Source organism: Denticeps clupeoides, chromosome 16, assembly GCF_900700375.1.
Source record: "Denticeps clupeoides chromosome 16, fDenClu1.1, whole genome shotgun sequence".
Lineage (NCBI taxonomy): Eukaryota > Metazoa > Chordata > Actinopteri > Clupeiformes > Denticipitidae > Denticeps > Denticeps clupeoides.
The window spans coordinates 18302417-18320194 of NC_041722.1; the positions used below are offsets into that span (position 1 = coordinate 18302417).

Genomic DNA, 17778 nt, shown 5'->3' on the forward strand with positions numbered 1-17778 from the left:
GTCCTGGTTCCGTCTCGCAGAGGCCCGGAACGGAAGTGTTCACCACGCATTACCCGTCCGGACCTCCGGGCGGTGCACCGGCCGAGCAGCTGCGGGAACCCCGAATCTGTGGCGCTGCTCGTGTCGCTTCTCGAACCCGCGACATCATTTAATACACGCTCGCCCCACTAAAACAAGTTTTCGAGTCCACAAGTCACAAGGGCACGCAGGTGGCAGTTGCGGCACGCCACAGGCCTTCGCCTCCGTGGCAATGTTCCTCAAGTGCTGCTGGAGGAAGCTGGGCTCCAGCTCCGCCCGTCCTCCCCTTCACACCCCTGTCATGGTCGAGGAGGTGCTGGAGTGCCTGGATGTCCAACATGCACGGGTGAGTTCATTCCCACCGCCATTCCTTCACCTTAGACTGTTAAAGGTGGTAGTGGTGGCAGTAGCCTAGTGGGTAACACACTAAAATCCCACTAACTACCATTGTGTCCCTGAGCAAGACACTTAACCCTGAATGTCTCCAGGGGGGGGACTGTCCCTGTAACTACTGATTGTAAGTCGCCCTGGATAATGGCGTCTGATAAATGCTGTAAACGTAAAGGCTCAATGGGACGTGCACACTTTTTATATCCACTCTAAACGGAAACTTTCAGTCCAGATTCCCCAAATGAACAAGGTTTTACTCTTGCTTTTCCTCCACCTGCGCATACTGCGCTGTGCAAAAAGTCTAAAGCACCAATACAGACCAGTGAAAACACCACCGTGGTTTATCCAAGCTGCGAGGAATAAGAGAACTTACTAACACGCCAGAAAAGTAATGTAAAAAGTCTAAAGCACCAATATGGACCAGTGAAAACACCACCATCTTTTATGCAAGCTGCAAGAGAACTTTTTAACACGCCAGAAAAAGTAATGTTGCGGACATTGATCCCGGTTCTCCGATGGCGTGTCCCACAGTGAGACACTGAAACGAATGCTTGAAACAGAACCCTTAATTCAAGACTGATCCTGTTCTCTGAGCAGCAATAGTCTTCTGTGGACCATTCGTTACTTTCATTGCATTTACGAGACGCCCGCATCCAGAGCGCCATACAGTCAGTAGTGACAGGGACAGTTCCCCTGGAGACACGCAGGGTTAAGTGTCTTGCTCGGGGACACTGGGGTGGGGTTTGAACCTGGGACTTTCTGGTTGTCTGGTCCATAGGCGAGTGGGGCTAGTTTGGTTCAGGGGTCGGCAGCCAGCAGCTCTTTCATCCTTACGCTGCGGCTGCCTGTGGCTTTGAAAAACTGGTGATCTGTTTTTTTATAGTAGTCCGAAATTTGAAGGTTATTGTGATCTTGTCATTAATATGTAACATTTTAACATTTTTGTCCAAACGTGCATCACAAATGCCGCGTGTACATACACCTGCCACCCCCCACCAGAGCCTAGATACTTAGCCTAGAGCCACCAAGTTAGGGTGACCAGATCTTTCCTCAGGGAGACCAACCCCCTCGTCTGCAGATATCGGCCACTTTCACGTTCAATCCTGATTATTTTTACACTTTTAGATAACTTCCTTCCTTCCTTCCTGTACTGTTTTGGAGAGGAAAAGCCTTTAATTAGCTTTACTGCTGCCTAAAACGTTACACAGTTCCCATCACGCATTTCTGAGACAGACTTCAACATTTGTGTTGAAGTAGAATTTGTATTGTGCGTTATAAACGGTATGCGACATAAATGTGGTATAATATAAAAATGTGGTATAAACGGAATAATCAGATTATACTGATATAAATGGCAAAGTTGCATCACCGGCGCGAAAGCATGCCTACTAGCAGGGTGACCCATTAGTTTTGGGGCGAGAGCGCAGAGCACCTTAAAAAGCCCAAAATTCAACCTTTCAAAATGACTAGAAATCCCTAAATCTAGAGTTTGAAGGTCTAAAAAAATGCTGCAAATCAAATGGACCAAGGCAAAAAAAAAAAAAAAAAAGTCAAAAAATGTCATTTTGGTTTTAAAAATCCCCCCAAAAAGCAGAATTAAATATGAACAAGCCTACTGTTATTTAAATATTTTAATGTAAACCTTTATACGTTATAAGCGCTCACATAATACAAATATCTGGAATTTCAGTGGCCTTATGGGTGTGAGAGACAGTCCCCTTTCAGTAGAACTCTCCAGATATTGGCATCTGGTATGTGGTTGAGCTGAATGTACAGGGTGGGCCATTTATATGGATCCACCTTAATAAAATGGGAATGGTTGGTGACATTTAACGTCCTGTTTGTGGCACATTAGTATATGTGAGGGGGCAAACTTTTCAAGATGGGTGGTGACCATAGTGTCCATTTTGAAGTTGGTCATCTTGGATCCAACTTTTGTTTTTTTCAATAGGAAGAGGGTCATGTCACACATCAAATGTATTGGTAATTTCACCAATAAAGTTTTAACGTAACTTTATTCTTTCATGAGTGTATTACACAACTTCCTGCATTTACACTTAAATTTACAGAGCAAATGGTATACCGCAATATACCATCTACGGTGCAAGTTGTATTGCCGTATGCATTCTGCGCCATATCGCACAGCCCTACTGCGAATTTTCCGAGGTCAGTTTGTTGCCAGACTTCAGAAGTTCCACATTCATCAGCCGGCTGGGGATGTAGCCATGCTAACAGGACATTGGCTTTTGCTAACGCGCTAGCAGGACAGATGGGCATGAGTCAAAGGCCCTTCTGCTCTGGTGGCTCGGCTCGGGAGGGGCCGCTCCTGGCTCTTAGGCACGACTTGCGGGCCGTGCAGATGGGGGCTTCGGGTCAGCGGCTGAGTCAGGCGATGCGCCGCGGACGCTCTGCTGGCAGGACACAGGGCGCAGCCGTGCCTGCCGTTTCCACTCAAGTTTGCACCTCTTAACTTCGCCACCGACCGCCCATGGGCCAACTGGTGCGAGGGCGGCTGCCAAAGTGCCTGTCTAAAAAAAAAAATCAGTTATATAAAATAAAAAAAAAAATTTACGGCTCTGCGCATCCTCTTACCAGCCACGTCTCCCTGATAATCTGTCCATCATGGCCTGTTGGCAATCTTTCATAGTCTTATTGAACACGTAGCACATGTTTTAGTAATCGCCAAACTCCCAGCAGCGTAGGCATTATGCCCACTGGTAGTGGTGCAGTTAAGCATTCAAATAAGCTCGGCAATATTTGTTGGCTGCATGTTGAAATTTGATCACCTTCATACACTCCTGATAACCCCCCCACCCCCCATGCACTTCTGATAACCACCGTACTATTTAATCTTGCACATTTTTGCACATAATCATTGCACTACATTGTACATATAGAATTCTGATTATACATATGTTCATATTTATAGTTAATACTAACTGTATAGTATTACACACTACTGTACATCCATCTGTAAATATTATCCAGTCTCTTCCTCTTCATATCACCTACGTATACCCATAACTTATCCTACCTTTATCCTGCACTTGCTGCTTACTGCACTTCTGGTTAGACCTAAACGGCATTTCGTTGCCTTGTACTTGTACATGTGTAATGACAATAAAGTTGAATCTAATCTAATCTAAAACTCCTCAGGAAACAAAGTGTGTGGTGATGATGCGGACTCTCCTACTAGGGTGGTGTGGTTGCTGGCTGGAATGGCCAAGGTGACTAGTAATGACAGATTATAGTGGTGTGTGCATATGAGTATGCACGCGAAATATTGATCCACTGTTGAACGAGAGGCTGGATATGAAAGTGAAAGTGTAGTGATTGTCACTTTTGATACACAGCAGCACAGCGCACGGTGCACCCAGTGAAATTTGTCCTCTGCATTTAACCCATCAGCCTTGGTGAGCAGTGGGCAGCCATGACAGGTGCCCGGGGAGCAGTGTGTGGCGGATCGGGATTCGAACCTGCAACCTTCTGAATACGGGACCACTTCCTTAACCGCCAGGCCAAGGATATATATATACACACACACACACGTACGTCTGTACGTCTGACACGTTGCACCTTTAAGCGAAGGGAAATCCTCGTGCGTGTCCTCATCCTCGGTTCAGCTCCGCGCCGCCGCAGCCGCCAGCCCTCCCACTCTCGCTAAACACTGGTTTCGCTGACAACTCAATCGCGGGTGTTATTCAAACACGCGCCCGGGCCATTTGAAAGGAGCCTGGGTAATATTTTGATCTGCCATTGTAAAGCAATCAGCCCCTCTCGGCCGGCTCTCGCCAATCGAGGCGGAGCGCCGGTGAATGGAGCACTTAGGGAGTCAGGGAGCAAACGCTGCAATTACGACAAAGTGGGTAAATGCAGGCTTTCAGCGGCCCTTCTCCGCCCCCACTGCGCGCCGGCGAGGCCGGGCCCAGCCGCGATCGCGGCGCAGGTGGGTGGAGGCGCTCCCTGTGCGTCAAGGTACTCCTGCTGTAGTATCGTCGTCTGCTGTGTTAAGGACTGCATTTTGAACCTTTGACTAGAGGTGGGCCATATCGTATCAGTCACGATTACACAGCAAAGTGTCCTCTGCTTTTAACCAGCAGTGTGTGGGGCTGCCGCTTTGCTCAGTGGTACCTTTGGTTGGGGATTTGAACCAGCAAACTTCAGATTACGGGTCCGCTTCCTTAACCGCTAGGCCACCACTTGTCAGACCTTCTCAAGCCCAGGAGCTTGTTTAGCATGGCATCACGGAGTCCTTCACATTATGGGCCTCTTCACATCCGTTCGCCCCAAAGGGCTCCTCTTTTTCACACTCTCAAATCTGGTCACCCTGGTTCTGCCGGCGAAAATTTCACTTGCACGAGCGAGTTGCTAACAAAACCTCCTCCAGCGCGAATGGACGTGAATAGACGTGCAAGCAGCTCAGAAACCTGGACACAATTTCCATGTCTCAAGAAGAGGACGTCTGGTCACCCTACAGAAGGACATTTCACCCAAAGTATCAACTGCCTGGTCATGTTTTTTAATTTTTTTTTGCTGATTCAAGTGCTACAGAAGAAGCAGATTATACTTATATCATCTAGATTATACTTCAAATATAAAATAAAAAGCATTACCAATATTAAACCTGGGTTACATTCATTGTATTGGTGTCATTTTATGCAATAAAGGGCTGAATTTAGCATTTATACTAATTACATTAGTATAAATTAGTAGAATTACATTTCTCAATACTAAATATAGAGATATATAATGCATTGTGGTGTAGCTTAAAGATATTGCAATACCCCACATTGGTCCCTCAATACTAAAATATACCTTCATGGAAATATTGCATTGTACCCATCACCTATAATAATACCTTCTCTTCGCATCCTGACCGTGTGGGTCTTTCACCTCCTCCCTGCTAGAAAGTACCAAACTAGATCGCCCCCATTAACCACCAAATTAGCCTTGAAAAGATTACATTTGCTACGACTGGACGTGATTGTGTTCACCTTGAGTTGCGGATCCACTCGCTGAGCCGGATAACCATCTTATTCCAATTATCTTAGCCATCAGGATGCGCTCGTAGCATTTGGCTAATTGAATAAAGGGCTGCGTGGGGGCCTAAGGGGCGTTTGCTGGACGTAATGTGGGAGGCATGCGGGCAGGATTTCTGCCTCCGATGGACTGGACTGGGTGAATAAGTGTATTGTTCCCCATCAATCTTTTTTGCATTTTTAAGAATAAAGAAGGAAAAAAGCTCCTTTTTAATCTAATTTTGTGACTCCATATCTGTACATACTTGAAGTTGCATAGTGTAACCATGCAACTTAGAAACCTCTATTAATCTGCAGTGCTTTTCTGCCACACAAAAGCTCAATTTCAAATAGTCACCCGTCTTCTTTGATGTATGAACACTAGATACTAGAGGTCTGCATATTCACTTTTATTTAATCAAATGAAGTAAAAATAGCTATCCTTGTTAATCTTGTTAAATGTTGTTAAACCTTTTAACTTTTTTATATAAATTAAATAATCTAACAAGAACATCTTTTGAATGTGTCATTTAGATCAGCACGCCGTATGTCTGATGAGCGTCACAATGAATTTACGGTCTAGTGCATCAAAATATTTGGCCGGTTAATCTTGACTCATTAGGTACATTTACAGTTATGCTAATATGGAACACTGCACATAATAGGGCTGCATAATTTGCGGCGTACTGGTTTGAAAACCCCAGATTAATATGATGTCTTGTGTGTGATTGATTGATTAAAATCTAATGGTCAATATTTTTTTTTTCTTTTGCTTCATCAATTGAAAAGGGCATTCTCCACAACTGATGCATACCAGTGTATCGACGACTTATCAATAAAGGAGGCATCACAGGAAGGTCTACTGTATTTTTATAGACTTTTTTTTTTTTTTTTTCTCACTGACGTTTTTCTCAAAAAAAAAAAAAAAAAAGTTCCACACAATGTTAGAACACAGTAGACCTCCTCGTGTCACCATATCTGGGGACTCGGTGTCCTTAACTGGTTGCATGTGTTGATGTGAGATGGGATTGTAAGGTCCTACCAGCCACGTAGGCTGCAACAACCTCCTCCGAGCCCATCTGGCCTTAGTCCAAGGATGTAGTAGGGTGTGTAGATGTCGTGGAAGAAAACTGTGACCTTCGCAAAGGCTCACTCTGACCTTCTGTCTGGTTGCATCGTTGCCTGGAACAACGGGCTGCTCGTCTCACTGCCTGCTCTGAGCCATGGGCGTGGCAGGCAAGGTTTACCTTGCACAGAACTACTTTGAAGACAGGCTCAAACCACGTCCGTTTGGTGAAGCATTCTGCTAGAATTCTGGCTAGACTGTTGGTGCATGGCGACAGGCTACCTCCATGTTTTCCTTAGAGCTACTAACCATCACCAGACCAATGCGTGGAGGGTGTGCCCGCACAAGAAGGACAAATAACTCCTAATAACACCCCCACTATGTGTTTAAGACCAGTCCAAACATATTTGCTTATTGACTTCAACTAAAAAAAAAAAAATTTTTAATCACTAGTGGGTTTTAAAGTAATTCAGAATCAGAAATCCAGTATATGATAAATCCAGGGTGGGTAGTAACCTAGCGGGTAACACACTCGCCTATGAACCAGAAGACCCGGGTTCAAACCCCACTTACTACCATCGTGTCCCTGAGCAAGACACTTAACCCTGAGTGTCTCCAGGGGGGGACTGTCCCCATAACTACTGATTGTAAGTCGCTCTGGATAAGGGCGTCTGGTAAATGCCGTAAATGTCGAATATTGTTTATTGTCAATGAAAAAATGAATCAGAAAAAGGAACCAACTTCTGAAAAGTGTCCTCGTTTGCACTTAAAATACTTGCTTGGCTCTCGGGCGTTTTGGTGCCACCATAAATTGGCCAGCTGCAGGTTTAGGTGGGAATATCGACTCGAAGCAGAAGGCATAAAACAGTCCCACCGCATCCTCCCCAACCACCTCCACACAGCCGCGCTGCACTTTGTCTTCGTGGCAGGTCCGCCCACGGCCTCCCGGCCGGGTGGAATCCCCCGGATGTCCCCGGAGCCCCCGGCCAGTGATTGAACGGGTCACTCTTCACACTCGCGTCCCCGTCTGTGTCTTCCCCTCTATAACTTCTGCCCGCTGTTCACCCCCGCGCCCACGCCGAGTGGGCGGTTGATTTGTTTTGTTTATCTGCCGGTGGAATCCCCGCAGTCTCTCGCCGACCGGGGGGAATCCTCGCTTTGTCGCCGTGGAGGAGTGTGTGTGTGTGTGTGTGTGTGCCGGGGGTTCAGATTAATTAGCTGTCAGTCCTCCGTCCAGGGCAGGGTCCGCCAACGCGCCGTCCCTCCGGGGTAGAGACGAGGCGGCGTGCCACCTGGGTGAAGGAAGATGGCGGCGAATGTCACTGGGAGCCGAGCGGTCCCCTTGATCCCGGCGCTGCAGATTCGTCAGCGGCGACAACCGGACCGTTTCAGCGGGAGGGATGGGCCATCGTCTCGCCCCCGTCCTCCCTCCTGTCCTGGTGTTGCAGGACGAGGACGCTGCTTAATTATTGATAACTGTAATTAAACACTCGGAGCTGGGATGTGGGGCTGATTGACGGCCAGATATGAAGGCCTTGGTCAGGGGTTATTGGTGGCCGTCTCTCTCTCTCTCTCTCTCTCTCTCTCTCTCTCTCTCTCTCTCTCTCTCTCCCCGGCCGACGTCTCATTACGCTCATGAATAGACAATCGGTCCTCTGCGGCGGGGGCGCGTCGTGAAAGCGAGTCCGCGGCTTCATTAGCCAAATGCGTCCGCTGCCCTCGCCAGGCGGCCCGACCCCTCCGCCGGGGCGGCACGGTGTCCGGGCCGCAGGTGGAGCGGGGGGGGGGGGGCGATACGGCGTCTACCGGTCGCTCCCGTTCCATCAGTGGAGACAGAGGACGAATGACGCGAGAGGGAGGGATGTCGGGGGAAACATCGAAAGCACACAACGAATAAAAAAAAAAACCTGTTTTTTACGCAACGCAACGCACACACGTCCCCCCCGAGACACGGGAGCGACGGTATTACCGAGGGCGCTATTACAATATTTACGCTGGCGCGGGGTGAGTGAGCGCGGGCATGCAAATCAGATGTCTGCCCCACAGGCAGCTGGGAAGGGGGGGGACATGAGTCACCGCCGCGACGCGTCCTTCGTTGGGGTCCTTCATTGGGGTGGTTGCTGGTGACGTTTTGTCTGTAACGTGTCCTGCTTCTTACACTGTTTGTTTAATACATGCAAATTTGGCAGTGAAGGCATTCTGATTTTGTTCTGCAAAAAGGAACTTCTCATCAATTGCATATGCGATTGGTTTTCATTTAGTCAGCATGAGAAATGTTCCGTTATTTATTTAGTATACTTTATAGGTACAATGCACATTCTTACTATTAGTGGAGTGTGATCGCATTTAACCCGTCACCTTGGTGAGCAGTGGGCGGCCATGAAAGGCGCCCAGGGGAGGACGGTACCTTGATCAAGGGGACCTCGGTGGCGCCTCGGCGGTTTTTGGGATTTGAACCCACAACCATTCGGTTACATCTCCTCCTCCCAACCTGCTCGGCCAACCACTGCCCGGACATACAGTATAAGGCTGTGGAAATGTTACACATTTTCTACACAATAATCCATTCACCTTTGGGGCTCACCGTTAAAATATTAGTATTTTTCATATGCGTATAAATTATATGTGCAATCACAGTAATTCCATTGTAAACAATAAAGATTCCATAGTCCAGGAATTCCAGGCTCCTCTTGGCAATTCCTCCGTTTCACCATTAACAATCAACTCCATCTTCCTTTTTGAGTCATTGTCTCTCAGTCGGATCTGCACTGAGCGGGAAGAGTGAGGGAACAACAAACAACTGAAGAAGAGAAAGTTAAAAAAAAAAAAAAAAAAGTTTTCTTTTAGTGGATGAGTCAGTCCGCCTGACTCAGAGCGTTGCAGACTGGCCGTGATCTGGACTGGTTAATTGGGAGCAGGCAGCGTTTTTAATGAAAGTGGAGCCGTCAGAACCGGTGCGCCCGACGTCGGGTTTGTGCACATCTACATCTCCAGGAATGTTGACTCTAATGTTGTCAAAAAATGTGTTCCAAGATACCAATCGGTTTTTATATCGATTTCATATATCAATTTGGACCAAATTAAATGCTAGTCTTGCACCTGCCGGTTGACGAACTCTCCGGCAGACTACAACAACTTTCACCAGGCATTGCAGTGGGCAGCCCCTTCCCACAGCTACCTGGAGGACCCAATGTTTACATGAGAGAGAGACACGTTAAACATTTAATTAGCAGTAATTCAGCGGCACCACGCTTGGTAGAAAATGTGAAAAGCAAGAGCTACACTGCTGGGGGAAAATAAAGGGAACACACTTCTGTGAAATCAAACTGTCCACAATTTCACATGCTGTTGTGCAAGTGGAACAGTCAACGGGTGGAGATTATAGGCATTTAGTGAGACGTCCCCAATAAAGGCGCGGTCCCACAGGTGGAGAACACAGACCTCTTCTCGGTTCCTTGGCTTTCTCACTGATGTTTTGGTCACTTTTGAATGCAGGCGGCGCTTTCAGCTCATCCAGGATAATAATAATAATATTTGTCACTTGTGATGCACACGGTGCACACAGTGAAATGTGTCCTCTGCTTTTAACCATCACCCTTGGCGAGCAGTGGGCAGCCATGACAGGTGCCTGGGGCAACCTTCTGATTACGGGGCCGCTTCCTTAACCGCCAGACCACCACTGCCCCGTAAAAGGAGGACTGCGTTGGCCGGGAATCGAACCCGGGTCAACTGCTTGGAAGGCAGCTATGCTCACCACTATACCACCAACGCACAAACCAGGAAAACCAGGATGGCACATCAAGGCGAGCGTCGTGTCCAGAGCATGGAGGCGCAGCCAGGAGACAGGCCAGTACATCAGGAGACGTGGAGGAGGCCGTGGGACGACATGCATGATGTAGGGTTTTTTTTTTTTTTTTTTTTGGAAGACCTAAAGAGCCACACCCTACCTGCACTGTTTGAAAAACAGTGGCAATTCACCAGCGTTGTTCGGCGGTGTTCTGGCTTCATTCAAAAGTTCTTTTTCCGTTTAGAGTCCCGGTATCAAGTTTGAAATTTCAGAATCTTGACGAGCCTAGCCCACCTGCTGTATGAGTATAAAAGAACACATTTCCCGGAGGCTATATAAAATTTAGTACAGGCTGAGTGTTTATCAGTATCACAGTCTTTATGTCTTGAAGATGTAGGGAAATAAATGTATTTTTTGTTGCTGAGTACACAGAAGAACTTTAAAAACCTCATTAAACTAATTTAAAAGGGGGGTTAGAAGCTTTCCAGCATGATTGACAGCCCTCACACACCCTGCTTCCTCATTCTGGAGGATTTAAACACTAACCGAATATGAATAAAGAATATGAACTCTTAACTGAGGCCCATGAAGAAGTAATTTTTGGATATTACCTAGTTCTAAGTACGAGGATTAAACATGTTCTCATTTACATGGAATTATTTTGGCGAAGAAGCCTTAAAACATCGGACACATGAAACATATATGTGCCATGTTTGTGTTCCCTCAGCAGCTGGCACCACTCCCCTCTCCCTGGAGAAATGGAGAAAGTGATTAATTAAAAGCATGAGTCACTTATTTATTTATTCACATAAAAAAAAAAAAAAAAAAAATCCTTGCAAGGCGAAGGCTTTAAGGTGGCCAATAATAGCCTGGTTCCACTGCCATGGTTTGAACTCCCAACTTAAGCGAGGTTGTTGTGGAGGCCGGGAGAAGCCGAGCGCTCTCGTAGCTGGCTCCCGATCTCTCCCACCGCGGGGGAACCGGTGCTCCGTCACGCCAGGAAACAGGAACCGCCCACACACACGAAGCCCTTGGACCGAGCGGCCGTTCGCGCGGCCGCCCGCTTGCATCATCACCGAGAAATCCACCGAAACCGCACCGTCCCTGTTACAACGCAGAATCTATAATAGTATCGGCGCAGAAATGTAATGATGCTTATATTATGCATTATGACGAAAGTGAAGCGGTTGTCATTGTGAAACACTGCAGCACAGCACATGGTGACACAACAAAATGTTTAACCATCACCCTTGGTGGTGAGCAGTGTGCAGCCACAGGCACCTTGGCGGATCAGGGTTCGAACCGGCAACCTTCTGATTACGGGGCCGCTTCCATAACCGCTAGGCCACCGTATGATATTAAGGATGCTAATGAATTCATGGAATTTTGGTGAAAGTATTGAAATGGATATGCACTTATATAGCTTATGATTTATATTGGCCAAAGATTTCCAGGATTCACGTCAAATTAAAGAAATAGTGGATTTTGGGTGCAAGTTACCACTATGTACCATCCGACCTCTACAACTCATACAAAATGCAGCAGCACGACTGATCTTCAACCTTCCCAAATTCTCCCACACCACCCCTCTACTACGTTCCCTCCACTGGCTCCCAGTAGCTGCACGCATCAGGTTCAAAATACTGATGCTGGCCTACAAAGCCAAACATGGAGTAGCACCATCCTACCTCACAGCCCTTATTACACCTCGCACTGCACCTCGTATACTCCGAGCCTCCAGTACTGCTCGCCTGGTCCCTCCATCTCTGAAGGTAAAAGGAAGACGCTCATCTAGACTCTTCTCCTCGAGGTCAGAACAGCTCAGTCACTGAGCACCTTCAAACGACAGCTCAAGACCTTCCTCTTTAAAGAATATTTAGATTAAATTGTAATTTTCTTGTTGTCGAACTTTGTGTACAGAATCTACAACAGAGTGAATAAAATAGATGTATTCATAGTTGGGGTCCTAGTGAACCGGAATTGATCTCTTCATCGATGGTAACTTGAAAGCACGTTGTAAGTCGCTCTGGATAAGGGCGTCTGCCAAATGCCGTAAATGTAAATTTTCCAGGGTGAGGAAGTAGCGTCTGTGACGACTGTCGATAACTACCAGGCAGCTCCTTCTTGTTTTATCCATTTATTTATGCGAGTCCTTACAATGTCTGACCTTAAACACTCGAACAAGTGGCATGCCTACTGCGTATCGCTGAACTTCGCATCAGCTTGAATTAGTGCTCCTTACGGTACATTTGAATGATAAACATCCCAATAGGACTGATTTTGCAAAGGGAATTAATTCACGTACGATACGATCATGACGCGTAAGAAAAAATGTTCCATTTAAAAACAGAATGGCATTTTACCGAAAATCGCCTCCTCTTTAAAACTGGTCTCAATAATATGGCGTTGTGGCCAGTGAATCCTCACCAGCAATGAACAGGCCTGCGCTTTTATCTGATTTCCTGTGGGCGTTTACCAGGAACGGCCACGGTGACGCCGAGTGGCAACAGTGCCGGGTGAAGCATGCCGTCCTTGATCTCCTTTAATGAACAACTTTGGCAAGGTTCAGCGGGCTTGTCCATTCTTTTGACAGTTGCCGGTGCAGCACCTCTGAAGGCGTGCCGGGCATCGGCGCTTTCTCATTCTCACTCGTCGGAGGGAACACGTAGGCTACCGCGGGTTCCCTAAAAATACAGCACCTCTCCTACCACACAGTCCATTTATAACATTGATAACAACCAACCACGCCTGCACCAGAGCTGTTGAGCTGCTAATTCCCACGTCCAACCAAAAGCCATTAATTCTGCACACAATATGCTGCTAATGAAAACACTGCAAGTGCAAATTGTAAGCATCATGACCCCTGACCCAATCCTACAGTTCCTAGATCTACAGTTGGAACGTGTGAGAAGCAACTGTAGAGTCATATTTTCCTAGTGCAACATAGGACATTGCTGGAACTAAAGTTCTGATAACCTGCACGTTGGTGTCGGTAGTGGGCGTGGTCACGTTTGTGTGTACGTGGGACATTAGGGGTGTAGAGAACAGGGGAGAAAGGGAGGAGATGGACACTAGGGTGTGCGTCATATTGAGAGGAGGGGGTTAAATTGACCAAAATAAGGACGTAGGGTGAGTGAGAGCTGTTATTGGTAGCAGCCTAGCGGGTAACACATTTGCCAGAAGTTCATGGTCACAGGTTCAAATCCTGCTTACTACCATTGTGTCCCTGAGCAACACACTTAACCCTAAATTGCTCCGGTGGGGGGGACTGTCCCTGTAACTACTGATTGTAAGTCGCTCTGGATAAGAGCATCTGATAAATGTAATGTAAATGTTATTAATAAAAAATAATAATAATAATAAAAAAAAGGCTTTCTGGGTGTCAGAAATAATTCGTCCTCTCCAACATACAGAAACCAAGTAAGCAGTTAATTCTGCTCTCTTGCTTATTTGGGTGAATAAGGAAGACAGAACATGCTGCGGCATTATTATCCGCATCATAGGAGAAAGGTTATCCCTCACGGTCATTATCGGTCCGCAAAGATCCTTCGCTGAGGGAACACACGGACGTATGTGGTAGGGTGGTAGTAGCCTAGTGGGTAACACACTCGCCTATGAACCAGAAGACCCAGGTTCAAATCCCACTTACTACCATCGTGTTCCTGAGCAAGACACTTAACCCTGAGTGTCTCCAGGGGGGGACTGTCCCTGTAACTACTGATTGTAAGTCGCTCTGGATAAGGGCGTCTCATAAATGCTGTAAAATGTAAAAAAAAAACAACAACGTATGAACAGAAAATACCGTAAAAGTCGACTTATTTCATCTCATTCCACTTAAACAGATAAACTTTCCTTTGAACTTGTGTGTGCGACAGTCAGAGAGGTGGGCAGCCAGCAAACCAGTGGGAGCAAGTCTGAAGTGCCACGAGGTCTGACGCACACTCGCGCACACACACGACTGTGGAGCCTCGGCGCACCTACACACTCGCGCACGCACAGATGCATGTCAGGCGTTACGTTAGTAAGAACTTCGCAGATACACTCGGGCGTGTGGTCAAGGCCCACGTAGGGTGGTAATGTTGCGCACCTACGTCGCTACAGCGCCACACACTCCTACGCACCATGTGAGAACGCACACGCGGCCTGTAACGCGAGCCGGGGCGGGCGGGGCGAGCGAGCAGCGGCGCCCCGAGTTCAGGTGGGGTAGGATGCATTACCTGGCCGCTGCCACCTTACACCTGGAAAAAAGCAGGCGGAGCCGCCGAAATCACTCAGCAAATCACAGTGGGAGGGAACTGTGTGTGTATGTGTGTTGCTGAAAAAGAAATGCACACGGCGTCTGCGTTTCTCCTGCAGCTCTCACCGCAACTGGAGCCCCCCCACCCCCCACCCCCTCCTGCACAGAGGTGGAGGTTATAATAGTTAATATTGGCGTACGGTTTGAAAGGGCACGTCCATACTCTGCCTTTCATTTTTTACGCTGAGCGTTTGCGTCGTATAGGCGCGCAGGGCCAGAGCGCCACTCTAAGAATATTGTACACAAATCAATTCACCAAACTGTTCAAAATGAAGATATTCTGGAGGAGTCGGTCTGACGGTCACCTGCCAGTTAATCGCTGTTCGAGAATGAAGGGAGATGGACTTTTACTAGTAAATATTAAATGTATTAACAATAAATCCGTAATGATCCTGTATAGCATATAAATCTAGACTGGGGTCAGGGTGGTGAATATGTGAGTGATGCACGAGTGTGGTCAGGTGTGTGAAAAAGGGGACTATTTACATATACAGGTGGCAGCGTGGCAGGGTACATGGACAGCGGTAAAGCAAAGAAAGAAAAAACACTTTTAGCCCTATTAAAGCCCCTTGTCTAACTGTTAATAACACACTGGCTGACTACTTCACCCATATATATATATATATATATATATATATATATATATATATATATATATGCACACACCTTCTCAATGTGTTATCTTTATTTTCATGACCATTTACATTCAAGAGGTCTTCACCTGAAATGCTTTTCCAACAGTCTTGAAGGAGTTCCCAGAGGTGTTTAGCACTTGGTCCAGCTCACCCCAAACCATCTCGACTGGGTTCAGGTCCGGTGACTGTGGAGGTCAGGTCTCCACTTTTTGTTAAGTACATAACTCCACACGTGTTCATTCATAGTTTTGATGCCTTCAGTGAGAATCTACCCACGTAAATGGTCATGAAAATAAAGAAAACACATCGAATGACAAGGTGTGTCGAACCTTTTGGCCTCTACTGTATGTGTGTGTGTATACATATATCTTCATTTTGAACCTACACAACACAACACCACACAGCTAATCGCCATACAAAGTCAAGTCTCTTTACAAAGTCACCACTCCAAGGTCAATAGCATGAATGGCAGCAATCCAGTCCTTTAGTTTGAGAGGCCAGATATACATGAAGCTCCGCCCTGCTCCACCTGCAGATGATTTCCTGATGAAGTGCTGGTGTTGTCAGCTGTAATCGGCCTGGGGGGAGGAGCCTGGGGAAGAAAACGAGCGAAAACAAACAAAACACGTGCTCATGACGAGCTATGCGCTTTTATCTGATTTCCTGTGGGCGTTTACCAGGTGAACGTCGGCTTCGTACTCCATTTCTATAACTTTGGTTGGGTCAGTTCGGCTCAGTCATCAAATTTGACGCGTTTTAATTATTCTGAGGGAGATGCGAAAAGGAATACTGACAAGGTGAAACCGAGGCACATCTGCCCATTTCCCTGCTCGTAGCTCGCGCTTTTAAAATACTGTACAAGAGCTCGCAGGGTCATGGTTGTGTGGAACCGTTGCAGTAAAAACACTGACCGTGTGACTCTCATTTATTTTAATAGGAGCATAGTGGAGCTGTTTATTTTTATTTTTTGCTAATAAAATGTTATATCATTTTATTCGTTTAATGTGTGAATGCGGGATGGAATTGGGCCTGGAGGGTCCTGGCTTTTCTTGGACACAGGCAGGGGGGGCTTCAGGGAAAAAAGGTTGGGAACCACGGGCATGGTGCACACCCCTAAGCGTCAGAAAAAACACCAACGTCAAGAAGTAACATGCAGTTTTGTGTATGTGTGTGTTTTATATACACACTCTCACACACACACACACACACACACACACACACACACACACATATATATATATATATATAATGTGATATGTGTGTATTTATGTATGTGTATGAATATATATATGTATATATGTGTGTGTGTGTGTGTGTGTGTGTGTGTAAAATCACATTTTAATTGCAGAACCATTACAAAGAAGATAATCTTTGATTAGAACTATTTCAGGTCAGACATTGTGTTTACTGCTTGTGTTAATAGTCTGTATGCTACTGATATGACTGATATAGTGAAAGGGCTGCTTATGTCACATAAAGCATCGAGCTCATCTTTAGCTTCATCTCATCTACGGCAGACTGCACTGCGTGGAGTTCATCGGCGTTGTGTGACTCGTGGTGGAATCATACGACTGTGAAGTGAACAGTTCTACGGCGAAAGCCCCGCCGGTTTTGTCACCCATAGCATGTGACGGCGTTACTCGCCCGGTCTGTGCCCAGCGTGGCCGGGTGACTGCTGGCTCGGCCTATTATTAGCAACCGTGGCTTTGTCACAGGGGGCTCTCTCTCTCTCTCGCTCTCGTCCTGCCCGTCGCCAGTTGTATTTTTGTGTGCTGATAGAAACGCAAGATCTATCACAAGCCGTGCTGTCATTGGTTGGACGTCATCTGTTTGCAGTGTATCGGTGTCATAGCAGGCCGCCCGCGCTCTGCACACACGTCTCAGCGCGGTGGGGTAAACAGGCCCTGTCGTATTTTATGTGGTTGGTCTGTTGTATGTATTTCACGTCCCACAAATGCGTGTAAAGCTGGTGAAATAATCACTCCTCCGAAATCCTTACCAACGGAAATGTTTAAAAGTGACACGCTTTCCATGTCTCATTGCACGAAGAAGAGAATATTTGGGCCCTTTATTGCTTTTGTTTGTCCCACAAGCTGTTCAAATTGTGCCTGTGTGTGCGCGCTGCTGAAAGGCCAGTGTAAACACGCGTTTCCGGGGTACGGTAGAGCACAGTAGAAACCAGGCCGTGTTCAGGGCCGCTGCTGGCTCGGTCGTATTGGCAGGGTCTGTCTCTGATTTCAGGACCAGTGATAATATGATTCCAGTCGTGTTGTGATGTTTGTGTTATTGTCGCCATTGTAGCGGGGCTTTGTTTAAGGATTGTATAGCCTACTTTTTTTAGTTTAGCCAATTAAGTTGTTTGTATTCATTTTTATTGTTCTGCATTTATACCGTTAAATTTTAGTTGCAGATGTAATAAAAAACGAAACAAATAATATGTATAAACAAATAAACGATGTGCCATTTCCAGTCATTATTTGAAAAGTGAAAGTGAAGTGATTGTCACATGTGATACACAGCAGCACACGGTGCACACAGTGAAATTTGTCCTCTGCATTTAACCCATC

The 17778-nt window shown here is 46.6% G+C and overlaps 1 protein-coding gene and 1 non-coding gene across 3 annotated transcripts in view; one reads left to right on the forward strand and one right to left on the reverse strand.

The window, feature by feature from the left end:
• The first annotated feature begins 73 nt into the window (after positions 1 to 73).
• mettl15 (methyltransferase 15, mitochondrial 12S rRNA N4-cytidine) overlaps positions 74 to 17778 on the forward strand; it is a 59558-nt gene continuing 41853 nt past the window's right edge. For both annotated transcript variants that reach the window (XM_028956850.1, XM_028956852.1), the window contains exon 1: positions 74 to 364. In XM_028956850.1, coding sequence (XP_028812683.1) covers positions 251 to 364 — 114 coding nt within the window. In that variant the 5' untranslated portion in view covers positions 74 to 250. The remainder of the gene's footprint in view (positions 365 to 17778) is intronic.
• On the reverse strand, positions 10192 to 10263 carry trnag-ucc (transfer RNA glycine (anticodon UCC)). The gene has a single exon. It is a non-coding gene; the product is annotated as a tRNA-Gly (tRNA).